This window comes from Oryzias latipes, chromosome 3, assembly GCF_053564925.1.
Source record: "Oryzias latipes strain Hd-rR chromosome 3, Olatipes_Hd-rR_3.1".
Lineage (NCBI taxonomy): Eukaryota > Metazoa > Chordata > Actinopteri > Beloniformes > Adrianichthyidae > Oryzias > Oryzias latipes.
The window spans coordinates 38405236-38427055 of NC_136239.1; the positions used below are offsets into that span (position 1 = coordinate 38405236).

Sequence of the window (21820 nt, forward strand, 5' to 3'; positions counted from 1 at the left end):
TGGCGACGTCCGTATTGCGAATAAATAGCAACTGAATTTCGTTTGGAGCCAGATGTAATTAATCATTTTCTATGGGTGACATCATTCGGTGTAGTTCTCAGATACAATCAATGTTATCTTATCTCATCAGCCCACATTTTGCCAAACCTTTCCGGTCTTTAAGATCTCTCCCACCTGTCATTTCAGAGACGGCAGAGCTTTGTTGGCACTTGTAGAGCACACTGAACCACTCATGTATGTGTTAACATTTAACTGCTGAACAGAAAACAGAGGAGAGATGATGTTTCTTTCTATCCTTGTTTTTACTTAACCCCCCTTTTTTAGTTTAATGTGACACATTTAGTAAGATATTCATGTAAAATGTTCAATTTGACCACAAATCAACCAGTGTTGGAGCTCAATGAGAGTATTTCTTTGATGAAACACAGGCACATGAGCTTGTGCTTTTTGATTTGATAGTTCCTGTGATTAAACAATAGCGCTGTAATTGTTGTTTTTTAAAATATTTTTACCACAAATAGATATGAACTGCAATAAGTTGTTTTTGTGACATAACTATGATAGTCTGAGGTCAAATCGAGCTGGTTTAGACATGTTTTAGAAGAAAAACAGGAAACGTTAACCAGTGGGTTGATGTCGACTTCTGCCCCATAACGTGAGGTGTGCACGTATTCTGGTTTGTGGTCCTCTGCTGGTGCTCCTTTTAGATTCTGGTTCAGTCAGTTCTAACGTGATTTGTGCTTTTCCCTTTCTGTGCATCTGCAGACTGATTCCTTTGCGCTGTTAGAGGTTTGATTTGTGTGTGGTCCAACACACCAGCTATGATCACCGGTTGGTTCTGGGCTGCTGTTTTGGACCAACATCCCTGCTTTAAGCCACCTGCTTTGGCAACATCCCCACACCTTCAGGTAAATGATGTAAAAATAATTTAAGACGTTCAGGCTGTTATTATGGCTGTGTGAACATCTGTTCTGTGGAGTTTCTCCTGAAAGGAATGAATCCATCATCCCAGAAAAATTCAGAAGTTCCTTTTTGTGATGATTGAATGTATCTTTGCTTTCTCTTTTTTTCACTTTCCTCTCACATGCCCAAGTTCATGTTTTATATTTTGTTTTTGTTCCTTTTCTTTTCTCTCCCAAAATTAGTCAGATCAGACTGTGGTTTGTGGTTAAACTGACGCTTCAGTCAGGTGGTGTGACGGAACAACAAACCTGTCAACTGTTGTTCATAAATATGTACATAGGTCCTTTCTAATGTACTTATGGACAGACAGCTAGGCTTCCCAAGATGTCATTTGGGAATTTGTCATTCACAAAACTGTCTGCTGTCCTTTAACCAACGATGAAAAGGTCATAGAGCAACGTCAACGCCTCAAATCCATTCAAACACTTTTACAAGGATTAGAAGCTGTGAGAGCAAAGCCTTATGTAATAATGGGATTTGGGCTCATGGCAATGATGTAATGGGTTTAATTATACAGTAAACAAACACTAAAAGCTCCATGAAGCGCAATAAAGACTGAGAAGCTTATAAAAAAAACCAAGAACTGTATTTCAGTCCTCAGTCAGGTTCATTTGACTTTTAACAAAGATCTTCCTGTCAGCTTTTCTTTTGCACCTTACCTCCATCACACAGAGATTAAGTCAGACAAAAATGCCAAGAAAAAACAACAAGAAGTTGATAATTGTGGTCATGTTGGACCATTGTAACACAATTTCTGTTGTTTTGTTGTTTCACAAATGAAGATTTTTTTTCTTTTTAATATTTGTTTAAATTCATCTAATTTTTTATTTAATTTTCCCATTTTTTTAAATTGTATTTTTCCATCAGATAAATTTGACTATACACATCTCAAAAGTCCATTGCACTTGCTCAGTCCTTGATGACGGTTCGCTTGTAATAAAGTCATCCCTGACTATTTATGGTGACGCCACTTCAAAAAAGGGGAAATGTCACCTTAACCACAAAGACAAATCGTAATTCGCATAAAATATAATGAAATAAAAATAAATATAAATATAAAAATAAATATAAATAAAAAAAATAAACCACAAATCACCTGCTCAAATTACTTACGCTAATAAATTATTACGGATATTTTAAAAATATATATATATAAACGACCCATCAAAAATACTTATTAAAAGACGGTTAACAATTGTGTCAACGTATTTCATAATAAAAGCTGCTTCTGGTTTGGCTTTTATTGTGAAGGAAATAACGGAAACGAAGCCCGATGGGTCGACTGCACGCGGCGATCACTTGGCGCAGAGACCGGAGCGCGAGACGGTTCTACCTAACGCTCTCCGCCACTTTTAAAATCTCAACAAACTAGTTTTATTTTTCCCGAAATGAACGAAGTATTTTAAAAAAAGAAAGTGGATTTGTTTTTATCTTTTTGTCAAGAAATATTTAAGCTTGCTAGGTTGTAATATTCGCGTTTTTCGCGTGTTAAGAACCCGTATAAGTGTTGTTGTTGTTTTTTTTTTTTATGTTCTGGTCGCGGATGTTTTTGGTTATTTTTCTTTACCTCCAGATCGATTTTCGGTAAAGTTTTAACCTCCGGTTTTGGAGCATCAGAAACCTTGAAGAAGACGACCGAAGAGCTCAAGCAGGTGAGTCGACCCTCCGTTAAAACGCTCGCGCCTGCTGTAAATCCCAACAAAAACGGCTATTATTTTGAATGAACGAATCTTTATTTATGTAGTAGCACTTTACAACCCCCTTAGGTAGGGGACCACAATTCTTCACGTGAAAAGAATTAATTACAATTAAAGCTACTTCACATTAGTTATTAATTTTTATGTGCGTTGTTTATTGCATTTCTCTCCCTATTTATCACTTATTCATAAAACATATATTTAGGGTATTGCTTTTTACATAAACACAATCATTTGACCAGTTTGATCCACTGAACGGGTTTGTTGTATTTAATACCATCAACTGTTTTCATTTCATTTAAGTGGATTCAGTGGGATGTTTCATGTTAGACTTTATTTATTCTGCTTTTAGACTACTGTTTGACATATTTCTCTGGAGTCAGTTGCTCCAGATCTCCCAACCTTGTAACTGACAGTGCTCCAGCTGTGTGTTGTTTTGTTTATCTTCATCCTCCTGACTGTATTCAGGGTAATTCATGGGTTCATGCTGGTTTGAAAAGCCGCACATCAAAGACGAGGAGCTGCATCTTGTTCTCTACCTTCAGCTGTAGCTTGTGGTTTCCTGACTGTGCCTAAAGGTGTAAATCAGAAGACTTCACTCACATGAATACAAGAACAAAACTGGCACAAAAGGGGGGAAAAAAGCCATTTAAGAGTCAGCACTTCAGAAAAAAAAAACAGCCCATCTCTTGAACTTGTTGTACACAAATGTGTCAAACATTCACTCTTCCTGCCTGCAGTTTCATAATGAGAAAAAAAAAGCCCTTGATGGCAAATTAGACTGTGACCCACACACCCCTGCACACACTGGAGCTGATGCAGACCTGATAATGTGCTATCTTTTGTCTGGCCTTGTGTTAGTTTAGTGTGCATGTGGGCTGTTTTATTGATTCATTTGTGGCCCCGGAGGAGATCTCTGCGGCATTCCACCTGCTCCTTCAATTTCCTCCGTAGAGATGTCAAGTTGGAGACGGTGTAGCGCACAAGCACACACAGAAGTGCACAATGTGTCACTATGGTGCTAAAGCAAAGAATGCACAACCAGCGCAGCCTCGGGAGCATTCCAGATCTGCCATCTTACCCCCCCGGCATGAAAGATTTACTTTCATATTCTGTCTGGCTCATTGTTTAGTTCCACAAAATGAGAGGAAGGAGGTTTCAAATACAGTTGCAATATCTGATCATTGTTGCATTTGCTTCCTTGGATGAAAATGGTAGAACCTTATCTTGATTTCTGACTACAAATGCCTCGCATGAAAGGAGGTTGAAATATTTCACAAGAAAATAGGTTTCCAGACGAGAACCAGGGGTTTAAAAACATGCCATACCCTCTTTTGTGAGTGTAAAAGGTACTTGTGTGTGTGTGCATAGTTGTGCCGGTGCACGCCTTTGTGTGCCTATTAAACAGCCTCTGAATAATCCTGGGATCTTTGACCCGGTGTTCATGCTCGCTGTCTCTCCAGCTCCAAAGCTCAACAACAAAGAGCGGCTTTTGTTCCTCACGTTACTCTTCCCTGCACATTCTTTGCTGTTTGGCTCTGTTCCTTGTGGACAAGTTTAGGAAATGTATTAATTTATTAAGTCACTGTAATCTTGCTGCACACATAACAAGCAAAAAAAAATAGCTACCAACAAAGCCGTTTGTGTTGCTTAATGCACTTTTTGTGCATCTTTTAGGTTATTCTAGATGTAAAACTCACACTCAGCAAACAGTTCTCCAGGAAATTCTGCAGTTTCTTTTTTCAGCGAAGAGGTCTTCGTTTTCAGACGCAGACATGAAAATCAGCAGTAGAAAGCGTGAAAGCCAGGAAGTGGGTATTTTCAGCGTACTGTATACAAAAAAAGTCCTGCCTTTGACTGAAAGTGCAGGTTAGAGGTCTGCGATCCATAAACATTTAAAGTTGAATTGTAAGGCTATAAATCAACATCAAAGGCAACAGGATTGTGTATAAAATTATCAGTTTTTACAGTAACTGTTTTGATATTTGCTCCCAATATGGACTTTGTGTTTTAAGGTGATTTACATTTGCTAGTACCGGGTTGGACCCCCTTTTTTCTTTCACAACTGCCTTAATCCTAAGTGGCATCGATTCAACAAGGTGCTGGAAACATTCCTCAGAGAGTTTGGTACATATTGACATGACCGCATCACGCAGTTGCTGCAGATTTGTCGGCGGCACATCCATGATGCAACTCTGCCGTTCCACCACATCCCAGAGGTGATCTATTAGGTTGAGATCTGGTGACTGTGGAGGCCATTTGAGTCTAGAGCAGTGTTTTTCAACCAGTGTAGTGTGCCGTGGGAAATTGCCCTCATTAATTAACTGATCTAAAAACATTTTCCATCTCCAGGATATCAGCTCTGTGTTCATCCAAACAGGCCCATGATGCATTGTGTTAAAGTGACAGCGCCTCCGCGCACAATGAGTCTTCTCTGTTAAAAGTCTTGAAACCACAACGAACACACATCTAAAAGTTTTTAAATCTTCTAACTTAAATTTTATTACATCTTTTAGAAAAAAACAGCTGCAACTTTTTCCGACACAATTATCACTAAAAAAGCATATGAGATTGCGGAGGGGCTGTAGACTAAAAACTATAAATTTCTCCTTTTTTAAATATTTTGTTTTTGTATGCTGGTGTGCCGCAGGATTTTTGTCAAGGTTAAAGTGTGCCGTGGCTCAAAAAGGTTGATAAACACTGGTCTGGAGAACTCATTGTCATGTTCAAGAAACCAGTCTGAGGTGATTGCAGCTTTATGACATCTTCCCTCCTGGAAGTAGCCAATCAGAAGATGATACATTGTGGTCATAAAGGGATGGACGTGGTCACCAACAATACTGTGGCGCTAAAACCATGCTGAGTTGGTTCTAAGGGACCCAAAGTGTACCAAAAAAAATATCGCCCGCACCATAACACCACCACCACCAATAATATGTAGTATTTTTCTTTATTTTAATCTCTCAGTTCTTGATAACTGAGATGGAGAAAGTGCTGTGAAAGGCCTGTATGTGATTAGTAAAGACAAAAACAGACTGGACTATCTCTCAATCAATAGTTATTTATGGTGATTTGCATGGAACAACTAGCTGTTGGGGGAATCTTCATAAAAAATGTGTGGTTTTATGAGCTAAATTGACATTTTAAAAAAACGGGGGCTAAAACTTCATGAATTAATTTAAGATAAATATTTTGTCATATACTCTGTAATAAATACAAACAGTCCTGAAGGAGGTCGTCTTGGCCCCTTTCTATTTCAGTCTCAAACACTACAATGACTTTTTCTCTACAAAATGTGTGACGATGATGTAAAGCAACGGGTGAGTCAGACCCCCAAATGAAATCAGAGGAGCAGAAAGTTTACTGGAATACACAAAACATCAAAGTGGTATCTGAGAGGTTAGGGCGACGCTCAGAGAGAGGATACGCATGAATACACAGAATGACGAACAAAGCTTCATTCTCTTCATTTGCATTCAAGAAGAAGTATTAGACATGCAGTTGCGGAATGAGTAATACTCTAGGGTACCAGTTTTGGGTTTCTAAAATGTTTAGCCTCACAAAAAAAACCTCATCGCTGTCGCTGCTCTGCAGAAATGGGAAGTAGAAAAAAAACGGAAATTCTTGTGCTGAATTGATACCTTCCAGAGACAGTAGAGAGAGCGTGGGAAGACTGCATTACTTAACATGTCATATCAGATCAGCATGTTGAAATGCTGCGTAAGAGGGAAAGGAGATGCTTGATCAGATAAACTTCCTTTAAAGAAGTTTATTTGATCAATCTAAAATTTACTATCTGCATCAGATAATGGGGCTTGCTGATCTACAATGTTCAATATTACACAACAGTGTGAATGTACCTGTGTTCAATTCAATTCAATTTTATTTATATTGCCCAATATCACAACAATAGTCGTCTCAATGGGCTTCGTACCAGTAATTGTAAAGTAAACATAAAATCACACGATCATGAAGACATAGAATTCAATAGGAACATTCTAAACTGAACTAACTAAGCAGACTAAACTAAACTGGGCATCCCTGCCCTTAGACCCTCTTTTGGCCTCAGACCCTCCTACCCTGTGTTGCCGACATTTATGCTGCCTTTGTCACAGTTTCCAGCTAACATAAAGGTATGGCCCATTAAATCCTGCAGTGCACATTGTTTATTGAATATGCATTTATTTTGTTTAGAAGTTTTGAAGCAGAAAAACCCCAGACTGGATTGAACCATTTGTTAGCGTCTTGAAATGAACTGAAGTAACTTAAGATGTGAGTGCATTTGTTTTGGTTTATATGTAACTGGACTGCTCTCTGGGCTACCCGGTGGTCTGGAGGTTACCACTATTGCCTGTATAAGAGAACTGGACTGAGTGAGAGTGATGTCATCCATCGAAAACCCTGTTCTTCCGAATCCAGCGAAACAAAGCCAAATCCGTCACCATTTTTCCGCGATACAGACGTCGCCATGTTAGAGCCAGACGACAGGGATTGGTCCGAGTTGGCCTGAGTCATTGCTTCTATGTCAATTACTGTTGCCAATTAGAATTAAGGTTGTTGGAAGTCCATACCCCTTCCACTGAAAGCAGACTCGTCAGTGTCAATTAAACATTTTGAACATTAGAGTTCAAAATGTTTAGTTCTCAGTCTTATGGTCTCAGCACATCCCTTGAATAGCAATTTGTGTTTTTAATCTAAATTTCCCTATTTGCTTTGTCGTTTCTTTAGCAGTGGTCCCTTGCTGTAACATGGTTCTTCTTTCCGAACCTCGCACTTTTGCAGATAAAAATTGCAAGTTTACTTGTTTTATTTTTACAACCCATTGTGTTGTGTGTCCTGATTGTGTGTCGTCTACCGCATCTGCTGTACAGAATGCATTCAATGTGCCAAATAATCTAACATTTTTATTGCTACCAGATCTTTGTTTTGCTTCTGGACTTAAATTTCCAGGAGTGTTTGCATTTTGAGAGTTTAAACAAGAGAGAACAGTGTGAAAATGTTCATATCTGTCTGTAGAGGTAGATAGATGGATAGATAGATATACTTTTATTGTCAATTTCCATTATACAATGAAATTGAAGAAAAAACTATGAAGTGTGTTGTAAGTGATCTGACAGCCTGAAAAGATCTATAGTGGTGTATTTTCAGTATAGGGTACAACAGATTATAACACACTGTAACTGGTTCTGAACTATGAGGCGGATTAAGCAAAACAGTTTAAAAAAAATTGTCAGTAAGTCAGGCTTTATGAACGGTGTTCACAGTATCTTTTAAACTTGTTTGTAACACGCTACACGTTGACCCTGTTAAAGTATTCACAGTACATTTAACTCCCAACCTCTTTTCCAACACCTAAAAAAACAGATTTATATTGCTAAACCAAACACTACTGTAACTACGCTAATTTATAACCTTGTTAGTGACGCATAAAAAAAAGCCCAACACTCAGACACCATACACAAACGATACACCGGTATCACCTCATCATTTTTTACAGGACAGATAAGTTTCAGGCTTAATGGTTACGGCGTAGTGGTGTGGCGACAGCGGGACATGGCGTTCACTACTTTGTTTCAATGTGGCTTAAAAAGTTGGGCCATCTCTCCCTCTTTCCTCACTGCCATGGTGGATTTTTACTGCATCCATAAATGTTTACACACCCAGTTTAAAAATGACCAGTTAACTCATGAAGCAACACGGTCTTTAAATCCAGAACCCAGTGGTGTTTTCTGTTTGGATTTCCAAGTCTTAGCGCATCAGAAAGGAACCACACTAAGTCACATTGTGGAAACCAAAAGTATCTTCTTTGTCATAAAAAAAGGGGAAATGGTAAAACCTCAAAGTCATGGCATACAAAGTAAGGCTTTGCGCTTTCCCACGTCTTTCTTCTTTTAAGTCTTCAATGTGTTACTCTTTCATCTCAATACGGCGCAGTTTGGAAACCGACTTCTATCCGTTTTGATGGGCTTGCATTGAAGTAACTGTGAATCAGAAAGGTAAAGGATCAATGTCTGTTTATACTTTGGGAATGTTTTATAGCAAAGTACACCTTAAAAATAAAATCCACCTTGAATAATGAAGCATGTATTGTTTCAATTTTTTGGCAATATTAAATATTGACGTTTTCATTTATGATGCATCGTGTTATTATATTCATTTAGACTGAAGATTTTTGCTTTGCCTGAAAATTTTTATGCCCCTGGCAACGTTTGGACATGTGACTTTTTGGTAAAAAAACAAACAAAAGATGTTTTTGTTTTTTCATTATACTGCCTCCTGTGCATTCTCTTGTCACCCCCTGGGAGACGTCTGTTTTGATTCGATTTCATAAAATGATTTCATAAAAGACTTGCTGGTGGTAGAAATCATTTTAAATCAGAATTTTAGGTCCAATTTTTAGTTTGAAGGGAAAATCACACGAATTAATGATTGATACAATCCAAGCAGGAAGTAAATTTACCATTACTCATTTTTTACAAGGACCCTTACAACAGTAGAGCCAAATCTAGGACGTCTGTAATCAGCTGATAGAAGATGTAAACAAACAATCTACAGAACAAACTTCATTTGTAGTTCTTTCAAACAGTAATATTCCGTCACTCTTCAGCATGAATTAGTGTTAGAAATTTTTTCATTTGGAACGTGTTTTTAAACCTTTCTTACAATGAAAATAAAACTTTATTGGGCAAAAAAAATAATTTTTATGCATGTTTTTGTTTACAGTTAATAAAAAGAAAACCTGAATGAGCAACAATTTACCATCTGAATAAACTAATTGATTAGCAGCCGTTTTTCTTGTGTTTTTGTCCAGTCGGCTTTTTTTTTTTTTACTTTAACTTTTGGATAACTAGTTAAGTTCAGGAGCAGCGTGTTGTCACTTTTACCTAAACTGACATCTTCAGTCTCTCGGATTTTAACAACACATGCGTGAAGAAGTGCATGATGTTCATACCGGGACATGTAATGGACTTTGTGTTTGTCCGACTGGTTTATTACTGTACAGTTACCCAAACCTAGAGTCTTTCTAAGTATTTCATTTATGATATATATATTTATATATAAAGATACCATTCTTTCTCCTCCTTTTAGCTTTTTGACTTTGTTGTCGCTTGTCATACCATCTGCTTTGTCTGCGGTTTAACTAGTTCCTTTCTTTCCTCTGATGTTAGAGCAAACATCTACATCTTTCTCCACCTACATACTTTATGCTGTAACCCTACAGTTTAGAGTGTCAGCACCAGGGAGCTTAGACAAGCTGACACGTGCAGTATCGTGTGGGAAGTTGGTAAACCTTAGTCTGCTGGGTTGTCTGTCTGAACACAAAGCTTGGTGAAATAGAAAATGAAACAAGTTTGACGAGTTTTCGTCACCTTTCGGCATATCTCTTTGCGGTTGATGAATATACACGCTTTATTTTCAGTCTAATGCAATGCAATCTGGGAAAGGAATGAACTGATGGTAAAGGAAACTGTCCATCCGCTGTGTTCTTGTAAACCTTGCAGAAAGATGAATACAGTAAGTGTGATGAAAAGCAAAGCTGAGCTGCTGCTGCGCCTCGTCTTCTGGCAGTTGGAGGGGAAGACTGTTTCCACTGATAAGAACACAGAAAGGTCCTTGTGTGTATTTTGAGCCCTAGCGCGTTTGTATTCAGTGATAGGCGAGTACAGATACCAAACCAAGACACTGGATAAGACCTTTTTTCAATTCTATTCTCATGTCAAACCGAAGCTGTGTTAGGAAACTTTTGTTTGACATGAGATGTTTCTGTGAGAGTGTTAAAAAAAAAACAGCCAAACCTCTGTGCAAATACGTCTTTGTTTCTTAAAGACAATATTTGATTTAGTCCATGAATGGCTTCTTGGTTCCCCTTTTAAATATGAGTCCGTTCCTTAACTGAAGCTATTTGCATTTTTTTCTCTACAGCCGAAATTATGAAGGAAATGCGGCTGACGGATCCTCTGAAGAATGTGTTCGTCTTCATTGTCCTTCTTTCCAAAGGTAAGAAAACCAAAACATTTAAAGCAGTTATGGAGGGAAGAGAAGAATTTAGATGGTTTTGATGGTGTCTCTGTCTAAGGTATTTGGTTCATGGACTTGAAGGATAAACCAAATAGACAAAAAAAGGAGGTTAGGACCATGGAGTAAAAGATGACTGGATTTATCAGTCTGTTTGGAGATCAACTCAACCTAACATGTAAACAGGCTAAACCAAAGTTAAGTGGAAAGTTCTGTCTGCAGTGATGGAAACGACACTTTCTTCAGGGTTTACTGCTTTCGTCCCATTTTTGTCTAAAGCAACAGTTGAATCTTGACTTAACGCATAAATCCCTGCCGCTTGAGTAACTCATCAAAGAGGTTGCTGTAAATAGTTTTTATGTCCAATCACTTTACTTTACAAGTCCCTTGTTCAGTTTAAATTTCATTTTTTATTGACATTTCAGTTATTTCAATTGGTTGAAGACGGACTGTGAGAAAAACCTCATTAAATGACACAGCTTAAAGAGCCCATAAGTAAGGCTAGTGGAGCTTAAACCTTTAACTCTAGAGCCTTAGCGTCACTGTTGACATTCAATGAGGATAATTCCAACAGACTTGGAAGCTGAGAAACGCAGCTTTGCACTGATATGTGACACTTTACAGTAGAAAAGTGTTTATTTGATCAAAGTCAATCAGCTGATTTAGAATTTCTGAAATTATTATTATTGTGTGAACACTCAGAGAGTTAGGTTGTATATTTTGCTGTCACCAATGACAACTCCAGGGTTGAAAGGTTAAAACAGGCTTTGTCCAGGAAGAGAAAACAGGATGAAGAAGAAAAACGGCTAGTCCTGCCTGCTGAATGAAATGTGCATAATAAGCTGCTCATTTACTACCTTTATAGGTGGATATCATTTTTTTTTGTTGGTTTGTTTTTATTTATTTATGGATGGCACTTATGGTATCTACTATCTTTGGGTGGTGTCTGCTGCTAGTTAATCTTCCACGTATTCATACTGAAGTGAACCACACCTGAGATCACTCCCAGAAACAATTTTTCATGCAGAGCAGAGTCTGTGGATCAGGTCAGCTTTCATACTTGCCAAACAAATCAGACATTCCTGGTAAAAAAAAATGCTTTGGTGCCAAATGACTGTGACTTGTCGGAATCAGACAAACACAAAAACACTGGAACAACGTTAGTAACCGTAATCTGGTTCTCATACATTTTAGAAATGACAAGTGTGCCTCAAATAAACAAAAAGATGATGTAAAACACAACAAAGCAGTGAAAGGAATTGGTTGATACAAAAACTTATGAGCGTGCTTTTCAATTTCTCTGCAACAATACAGGTCAGTATGAACTGGTTTGCTTTATACACATTTCATGTTTACACCAGGTTTAAATAAAAAAACACCTTGCTACTGCGTTTAATGGCTGGATTGAAGGAGGCACTAAGACATATATTAAAGACCAGAAGAAAATGTCTTGGGGAATGAGGGACATCTACACAAATGAACTTTTTTTTTGTCTCGAGCAGCTGCGTGTTCAAAATGTAGTTTTGGCTGAATTCCATCAACGCCATTTTTGAGGCTACCCACACAATCCTGACTGAGTTCTCACCATTTTACTGAGGTTTCCCCCGCCAGCAGATAATGGAAAGGGGAACAGTGGACTCAATGACGGCAGTAAAAAACAGCCTGGAATTTAATCAACATTGGAATTCACTACTAACATCAAGTTTTTACTCATTTTAAAGATTTATTGAACAGATCACCATCTGGACTGACTTTCCATTAATGATGGTATTTTTGCACAATGTTGTTAAATTGTTTGAAAGGAGGATTCATCAATCTGTCAGTTTATTTGTTTTTAAAAAATGATTGCACAATTCTTTGTAATGTGTGTCTATTAAAACGGATGTTAGGACGTAAACAGAATCATCTAAACTAACGTTTGTTTTGGTTGACATGGGTTCTCCATTCCTTAGTGTGTATTCAGTTGTAGATCTGGAACTGACTGTTGACTTTTGGGATTTTGATCAGTGAACTGATGCAAAAACCTGTTAAAAAAGACACCTGCAGCAGGAACCAGCGCATAGGATGCCGTATGTTTGGTTGTCTGAGTCCGCCTTTTGGTATGACAAAGATGGCTTTGTGGTCTGGACTGCAAGAGACCATGACTCAGGCCTATTCAATGTTGGACTGTGTATCAAATGAGCTGGCCTGTTTCAGGGCTAAAGGTGCCTTAAAGTGGCATACCGGATTGGAGCTTTTTACAAAACATGGTTTGACCAAACAGAATTGTTTACTGACCACCTTTATATTGTCCATCGTTTTCATCCCGTAACGACAGGCTTTCTTTCTTAACATTAACAAACAGTTAAAAGATTCTCAGATATGAGTGCTGCAACTGTTTAACTACAGTTTTTGGGTCAAAAATGACCCATTTCTATGTAGATGGATCGTACCAACCAATGTGTGGTTCTACCTTTTACTGGGTTGTAGTGACAGAGTTCAAAGGTTCAAAGAGCTGCTCCTGGTATTTATTACAATGGAATCCACTTTGATTGGAGCTCTTCACATTATATCTTTATTAGTAGCTGAACTAGCGTTTTAGGAAATGACATCATAGAACGTTTAAAGCGCAGCAGATCCTGGATCTGGTCTTTTGTGATAAAGAAAACGACTAAAGCAAAAGTGGGAAACATCTACAAATCTCATGTTTGGTTGTCTGAATCCATTTTGGGCTTTATTGATTGAGCTCTGCTCTACCCCTCCATCGTTAAATATTGTTTTTTTTATATATTCTGTTTTCTCTACAGCTCTAGTTACCTTTTAGAGATTATTTAGATGTATTATTTATTTTTTTCTGATCCAAAAAAATCTTTGGCTGCCTTTTTTTAATATTTCTATGCTGAAGAAAATATTCATGAAAAAAGGATATTATGGTTCTGTTTGAAAACTATTTTTTGAAGATAAATGTTTTTGTATAGCATTTCCAGATTAGTTTTCGGCCTAATGGTCTTCTCTGTTTCAACAGGCTTATGTGAAAATGACCTCTTCCTGTCATTCTGTGGTACCTGGCACCATGGCAACACCGCCTTGAACCTGAACGTCAACATCTCCACCGGCTGTAATGAGATGCTAATCTCAGCCAATGAGAACTCCATGTCCATCAGCGGGCAGATCACCGCCCACTGCACAAACTCTGACGTCATTCCTCTCAACCAATATGGCCTGGATACGGAGCAGGACACGGACTTCTGTGTAAAGTGGGAGCCACTGCTGGACATGCTGCTCCTGCAGGTCAATCAAAGTTTCTTGAGGTTTACGTTTTTTAGATCGAGCACTCAGTCGGTGTGAAAAAGGGTTGTTTACTGTTGGACTCAGTGCCGCTGACAAACGGTCTGGTGTCTAAACGGTGCTCGAACCGGCGGTTCAAGAAGGAAAAACGACACTAATTTTGTCCAAAAACCTTTAGGAGTAACGAAGCAGCGTGATGGAGTGAAAGAGAGCGCTATATTTCATTCTTTCTGGCATTTGTTTTCACAAACGCTGAAGTCATCAGATATTTCACCCCTCATCCCCATGACGACGGTCTTTTTTCAGAGAACTGTACACGACACTCTTGTCCATCAGGATAATCTTTTGCTGTGATGTACAGGCAAACATTTACCCGCTTCACCTTTAGCATTTTGACTGAAGCTCCGCCCAGCCTCAGAGCATCACCTGTTCTTATATGAGTCCACCCACAATCGCTGGGAAGGTAAAGAGATTTGCCAGCATTGCACAGCAAAACAGAATAGAAAACAAGTGATTGACTCTGAAACCTGTGTTTTTATCCTGTACTGGTTGTCCGGTTTACGTTGATACCGGTACCAAGTTGGCACAGAGTTTCATTACTGAATCCCTACTGAGATGATATTTTCAAAACCATAAAAACCCACAAAATGCCAGAAGTGTTCAGTGTTTTTTTTTCGGCACACGGAGTAAATCCAAACGGTACTCATCCCTAGTTCCGGGTAAATAACGTCATTCACCTGAAGCCCTTCTTTTGTGTTTAGTGCTGCGTTTCCTATTTTCTGCTCAGGTGGGAGGTCGGACTCTGACTCTGTGCTGGCCCACGAGGCCGAGAGACTCCTGCTGCACTGATTTAAGCAATGGTCAGAAAGGGAACATTGCTACGTATGGCATCAAAAAAGGATCCGTCAGAGGTGATCTACTCGCAGAGGAAACACTGTCGACCTACAGCTTCAATGGACAGTCCACAAGCTACGGTAAGGAGGAAGCACTTTGGGCTGATTCTGTCTTATTTTCTGTCTTAGTTATTTTTTCTCTTTTCTTCTGCAGCAAAATTGTGTTTTCAAGCAGCCCAGTCGGACTTGGAGAGGTATTTGTTCTTTCTGCTTGTTTTTGACAACACCCTTCCTCATTTTTCTTCATCTTGATTGGTGAGCCTGTGGCTGTGATATAATAGTCCTAACAAACAGACAGCTAAGCGGTAAACTTTGTGAGGGTGTGACGAGCGTAGTGTGACATAAACGATGAGTTTGTGCTTTTCTGCCTCTGCAGCTCGCATTTGAGCGAACGTCCCTGCGCTCACAGATCTGAGAAGGAGCTGAAGAAAGCAGATCCTCGAGGCTTCAGCGTGGAATCACCCGTAAGACAAAAACAACCAGCAGTTTCACAGTGTTGACCGATTCTAAAAAGTTCTCTGGGGCTCCACAGTCCTCGCCGTCACATCCTCTGGTGGGCAGAGTTTGGCTTAATCAACTGTTTTTTGTGTCGTATGACCTGTTCTCAAACACTTTCAGAACTTCAGAAAACTTCTGCTAAAGTCCCAGGTCTGCTTAACGCTGTCCAAAAATGTTTTTGCCACATGAAAGTGAAAAGCAGCTGTAATTTCCTGCCAACACTTTTCTCCACATCACCTTAGAAATAAAGACACCCAGCAATCAGCTCCACTCATTACAGCGGCCCGTAGCGTGGGGGTTGTTTTCTCTTACAGACCCACTTCCATGAAAATGGTGTTTTTGGGGATTTGATGATGAAAATCTTAAAACCCAATTAAGAGAATGCAAGAAATAGAATTGATCAAAGCTGGACCATAACAAGGTTCTAAAAAGATCTTTAAAATTCAAAAACAAGAAAAAGAGGAGCAAGAGAACACATTTATTTACCTGCCAACTTATTGAAAGGAACAGTTTAAATCTTAAATCTAGTCATGCAAAATGCAAATTCATGCAATTTCTTTTCAGGTCTGACCTTTTCTTTATTTAAATCAGGAGCAGACGGAAAAATGGCGTTTGAAAAAGATTCTATTTGTGACGTAGAAACACACGCGGGGCGGGCCACAAGCTCCGCCCCATTCTGATGCAGACAAACGGATACATGAACGTCTTTGTTTTCCTCGTCACATCTGGAATCTGGATCCACCTGGACAGCGCTGATATTGTTTCGTTAGGTTGGGGTTGTGAGGGGCTGTAAGCTATTGGGAGATAGTGTAAACAAAGAACTCTCAGCAACGGGGAGGGGGGCACCAACAGTCCTGCCCATAATTCAGAGGCAGATTTCAAATGGACTCTGCTTTCCAGGTCAAAGCGGGTTCCTCCTCCAAGCCGGTCGTGTCCGTCTACATCCCTCCTGCTGTGGGGAAGAGAACCCTCAAGGCCAGAAGCAAGCTGGTGGTCACTTTCTACAACAGCAGCGTCTTTCAGGTACGCCTGTCAGACCTGCAGACGAACCGCCAGCTCCACCTCCCAACGGCAAACGCTTATCATCATGAGATTTACGTCAAAACACGCCTCTGCTCTCTTCAGGAAGTCCACGACAAGGTGAAGCTGCTGAAAGAGGTGGTTGAGATCACGGTGGAGAACGAGCTCATCGTGGATCTGTCCGAGCCGGTGAAGATGGACTTCCACCACGACGCCGTGTCGGTAAGTGTCTCTGCTTCCTGTTTCTGTCGGCAGAGGTAAGGTCACGTAGGTGTGTGGCGTGAGCAGATGCGGCTTGGGCGACAGGAGAACGTGTCTGAAACAACCACCATGCTTTGGTGGCGACTTTTTGTCGTCTCTGCTGTGCGGCTGCACAGCTGCACTTTAGATCTGAGTGCTTCTTCCATGCAAAGCTCAAGTTCTTCCTTCTGCTTGCAGAGGTATCCGAGGAGCTGCGTGTCGTGGGACACTCGAAAAGGTCAGAATTCTTCCACGTTTTTCATGGATGGTTGTGCAGACATAAAAACTTGCAGCGTTTTGCTCCGTGCAGATCCTCTGCAGATGAACTGGTTAAAGGACGGATGTGTGACGAATGAGAAGGGGCCGCGGCACACCGAGTGCTTGTGCAACCATCTGACGTACTTCTCTGTGATGGTGGTGAGCCGTGCCGCAGTCGTCTGCACAATAGTCAGATCATGTGTGTCGGTGCGAGGACTCCATGTTTCTTCTGATTCCACCACCGCAGCAAATGGAGCCTCGACCGATGCGCCATCTGCTGGCGCTCACGGCCATTACATCTGTGGGCTGCGCCGTCTCCTTCATCAGCTGTGTTGTCCTGATTGTCCTCCTCTGCAGAAAAAAGTAAATAAATGACACGTTTCCACACTAAAAGGATTGTTTGCTGGAAATAACGCTCTCCTCCCGCCCTCAGGAGGTGCTCCAAAGAGCAGTCCTTACCCATCCACCTGGGCCTGACCTGCTCCCTGGCCCTCCTCAGTCTGCTCTTCTTCTTCACCGGAGTCCTGGCTAATGTGGGCGGGGAGAGTGTTTGTGTTTGGGTGGGGGCCCTCCTTCACTACGCCCTGCTCAGCTCCCTGACCTGGATGGGGATCGAGGTGTTCCACACCTTCTGGTTGGTCTACATGGTCTTCAAGCCCTGCCCCAAGCTCTACGTGTGGAACCTCATTGGTTTTGGTGAGTCTGTGAGGAAGACTCTCTGTGACCTCACTGCTCCTCGGTATCTAATCCCTGAATGTCGTTTTCCAGCACTTCCTGTGCTTCCTGTTGTGGTCCTGCTTGCCGTGGGGGATATTTATGGACTGAGGGAGGTGTTTTCAACCAGTGACCCCCCAGAAGCTTTACGGATGTGAGCTTTTCTTCCTAATAAATTCTTGCCCCTTGAAATGCTGTTTTTGAAAAGCGATGGCTTTGTGTCCTGCAGGTGCTGGATGAAGGTTTCCCATCAGGCCCTGCTGGCTCAGGGCTTCACCACCATGACCGTCCTGGCGCTCCTGGTCTCCTCCGGGATGGTGATCCTCTTCCTCGTCTTCCGGGAGATCCGCACCAGGGACGAGTGGAAGCAGAGACGAGTGGCTTTCCTCAGCATCTGGGGCCTGAGCTGCCTGTTTGGGTCCACCTGGTGCCTGATCTTCCTGGACTTTGAACCTCTCTCAGACTTCATTCACTTTCTCTTCTGCATCCTCAACTCATTTCAAGGTTTGTTTGGAAGAAATCCGGACGGGAACAGTCCTCTGCTCTTCGTTTGGGTGCTTTGAACCATTTTCCAGCTTAGTTTTACACACGGTGAATCGTTTTCTCTGATAAATCCTGACATTGAAGGACAGTAGCTCCATCACAGCCAAAGAGCTGAAGGGTTTCCCTTCAGTATTAACAGGGATTTTGTCTCTGGGTTTTCTTCATTGTTGGCTCAGAAAACAGTGACTGAGACCCTTTATATCAGTGTGGGAAAGACTCACTGTCTGTCTAATCAGGGACGGCTGTCCTTTTCTTTTCTGTTTTATTCCTATCGGAGGTCCAGATGCTTCCTGCGGCGTGCAGAACGCTCGCTCAGTATTCCCATCCACGCAGTTATGTAACCCAAGAGCGGAAAGCGTCTTCAGTGTTTTTCAGTTTCTTTATTTCAAACACAAAACACACAAAAATAATAAACACAGTAGTTTAAAATAGACATATAAAGTAATACGGTGTGATTGTCCCTGTCGTCTCTTAGATTCATATTTCAGTCCTCTATTCACAGAAAATTCAAATCATTTGTGATTAAGATGTGATTTGATGAAATCCACAAATACTTTATTGTGAAATGAATGGCATAAGTTATGATACATGGGGTATGCGGTAAGTTTTTGCTCATAACTAGCACTTCCAGTGGTCTTCAAATTATGATTTTTGTGGATTTTAGCCTAAATCTAAGAACCTGTGGTGTTTTCTAGGACATAGTTTCTGCAGAGCGGCAGGAGTTTATTAGAAATTCACCTCTGAATTATGGGCGGGACCGTTGGCGTTGAGCAACCCCGCCCCCTTTTGCCGTCCCTGTAGCTGGGAGCGTGTGGCCCGCCCAGCGTTTGTTCGTCTGCTCCTGATTCACAACAATCTGAATTAAGACTCAGAGATGCAATTTTAATCCTCGTTTTCTTTATTTAAGTCCTCCATCTTCAGAAAAACGCCACAAAAATGTGTTAAAAATACCCAAAATACAGTTTTCATCTGCTGAACATGCATAAATTTTCACCTGAATGTTCAGAAAAACAGTCGCTGTTTTAAATTTGATCCACACGTTTTAGCATGGTGTGACGACATTTTGGAGAACATTTTGTTTTCTTTCAATACATCGAGTAGTTATTTAAAAAAAAAAAACAATAGATGAGTTATTCTCCCCATAAAGTCTTGAAAATTAGCCAAACCTAAAGACGCTAAAGATGTTTTTGGGATTTCATGAAAGCAGGCATTTTGAAATGAGCAGGAAAAGTCACATTACTGCCCCCCAGTGGAATTATTATGTACTGCAGACTAGGAAACATGGACCAAGCAGTATGCAAAGGATCTGTAACCCTTGTGCTATCCTTGGCACTTTAACATTGGGAGTTGGGTCATCTAGACCCACTGGACAGTGCACTGAACTATTGGGATAAGCAACACACATATTCATATCTAATATTGTTAAACAACTTTTTCTTTTAGACAAAACGATATAAAAATGATATTAAACTGTGTTTCCCCCACAGCCGATGCTCATGTCTAACAGGTCATTTCTGCTTTGACAGGCTTCTTCCTGATGCTGAGGTTCTGTCTGCTGAACTGGATGAGAAAACAGGCCAAAGGTTCTGGTCTCAGCAGCACCAGCTCTGGATCCACCAGGCAGCACATGCTGCAGGCCCAGGACAAGAGCTAGCCTCAGCCAGTGCAGGCTGCGTGTGTGTTGTGTGTGTGAAAGCGCGTTCTACTGTGGAAGGCGGCGCTCCTCGCAGAAACGGCTCATAGCTCGTGGCAGAGAAGACGACAACCTCCAACCAGCTGGATTGGTTATTGAAGCACAGCAAAGCTCCAAGTGGGGCGTTTCAGTCTAAACGCTGAGCTGAAGTCATGAAATGACCCGGATTCTGTTCCAAACATCAAAGGTTTTTCAGGAAAATGCTGCGTTCATGGAACCATGGTTGTAGTTTGAAAAAAAGTGATATAGTCAGAGATGTTGCACCCGGAAATAGACATAAATAGTTTTTTTATCATAAACATTCAGCTGTAATTAATCAAGAAAAAGACATGAAATGTGTTTGACTTCAACTGTAAAGGTGTGACACCAAATATTCTCTAAAGTGATGGAAAGGAGTTAAAACGAAGGAATTTGATCCTCTCTTCTTTTGGCCAGTATCGGTGAAATTCCGTGCTCTCTCAGGAAATCCCAGCAGCCTGGAAGCTGCTGAACACAGGCTGGGAATCCATTTCAAAAAGGGATTATTGGGAACGTTTTATCTTAGAGATTTCTCTAAAATCAAAACTTTTGTTGAGCTTGAACCTTAGATAAGCTTTTTTTTTTGTAACCCTTGTGCTATCCTAGGCACTTTAACGTTGGGTCATCTAGACCCACTAGACAGTGCCCTGAACCTTTTTTTCTTCAATGATTTGTGATCCTCACTGGTGTCCATGGATTACATGAAATCTTTCCACCTTTGTCATGCTAGGGAGAAGACGTCAAAGTAAGGGTGGGGTCATCTAAGATAGCACAAGGGTTAAAAAAGGATTTTAAATGGAAAAATGTTTTGAATGTGCTTTTTTAATTTAACCTCTTTGTAAAGCACTTTAGATTGTCTCTGTGAGTTTCTCCGCTTTGTTGTGATGTGCTTAGAAATCGGTCCTGTTTTCCACGCTGTTGTTTGAAAAAGAAATGTGAAAGTGTCAAAGCTCTGCTTAATAAAACATAAATGAAAGACACAAACGGATTTTTTTTCTTTTTACTTTTTAAAATACATTTTTACAAATCAAATGTAGAATATTCAATTTTACATGCTACAACTTTAACTGTGCGTGGAAAATTTTAAAGGAAACTTTTTCTTAGAATTTGTCACACAATCACAAAAATGTCAGTATTTATCCAAATTGTGACATTCTTCTTCTTTTATTCAATATTAATGTAGCGACTTTAATGCTTGAGCAAACGCTGCGGCGGTTCATCGGTTGTGACGTACAAAAGGAAAAAACAAAATACTCTTTGTCCTATAAAGTGTTGGAATTTATGCTTGAGCATGAAACATAAATAGCAAAAAGAAAATCTCAAGGAATCTGGAAAATGATGCCGTCAACAAAAAATACCAAACGGCACCAGAGAACTGAGAGAGTCCAAAAACTGGAGCACATCATTCCTGACTGAAGAAACCGGATCAGCTCCTCAAAGTTGCTCAGACACTTGGCTGTGCAAAATGCCAACTTTTATTGTGATGGAATAAAATCTTTTTTTTTTTTTATTATTCTTGTTTTGCACATTTTAATTTATATTTTGGATTGTAATTGGACTGTTTTGTTTGATTTCACTTTAAATCTGTTTAACCCTTGTGCTATCCTAGGCACTTTAACGTTGGGAGTTGGGTCATCTAGACCCACTAGACAGCGCTCTGAACCTTTTTTCTTCAATGATTTGTGATCTTCACTGGTGTCCATGGATTACATGAAATCTTTCCACCTTTATCCACCTTTGTCATGGTAGGGAGAACATGTCAACGCAAGGGGGGGTCATCTAAGATAGCACAAGGGTCACAAGACAAAATATTGCAACAAGAAATTTTTAAGTTGTAGTTTTTTGTATTTTATTATCTATTTTTTAATTTTATCTGCAGTGAAAAAATAAAAGCATAGTTATTACTTATAGTAATGAAAAACTTGTTATTTAAACATTGACAATTCATTTTGTTCATAGTTAATTTATTATTGTTGACGATAAATTAATTAAAAGCAACA

General features: G+C 40.1%; 1 protein-coding gene across 3 annotated transcripts; it reads left to right on the plus strand.

The window, feature by feature from the left end:
• The first annotated feature begins 782 nt into the window (after nt 1-782).
• Nucleotides 783-20804, plus strand: adgrg1 (adhesion G protein-coupled receptor G1). Of its 3 annotated transcripts, none has more exons than XM_011494133.4 (15): nt 783-908; nt 10584-10658; nt 13681-13946; nt 14731-14917; nt 14991-15030; nt 15213-15300; nt 16235-16357; nt 16460-16576; nt 16793-16832; nt 16905-17011; nt 17100-17215; nt 17286-17548; nt 17621-17720; nt 17796-18070; nt 19636-20804. In XM_011494133.4, the coding sequence occupies exons 2-15, from the start codon at nt 10592-10594 to the stop codon at nt 19761-19763; spliced, it is 1917 nt and encodes a 638-aa protein (XP_011492435.1). In that variant the 5' UTR covers nt 783-908; nt 10584-10591; the 3' UTR covers nt 19764-20804. The 3 variants fall into 3 exon arrangements, with proteins under 3 accessions (XP_011492435.1, XP_011492433.1, XP_078800808.1); XM_011494131.4 differs by lacking the exon at nt 783-908 and adding an exon at nt 2220-2615; XM_078944682.1 differs by lacking the exon at nt 783-908 and adding an exon at nt 8570-8656.
• The last annotated feature ends 1016 nt before the right edge of the window (nt 20805-21820 follow it).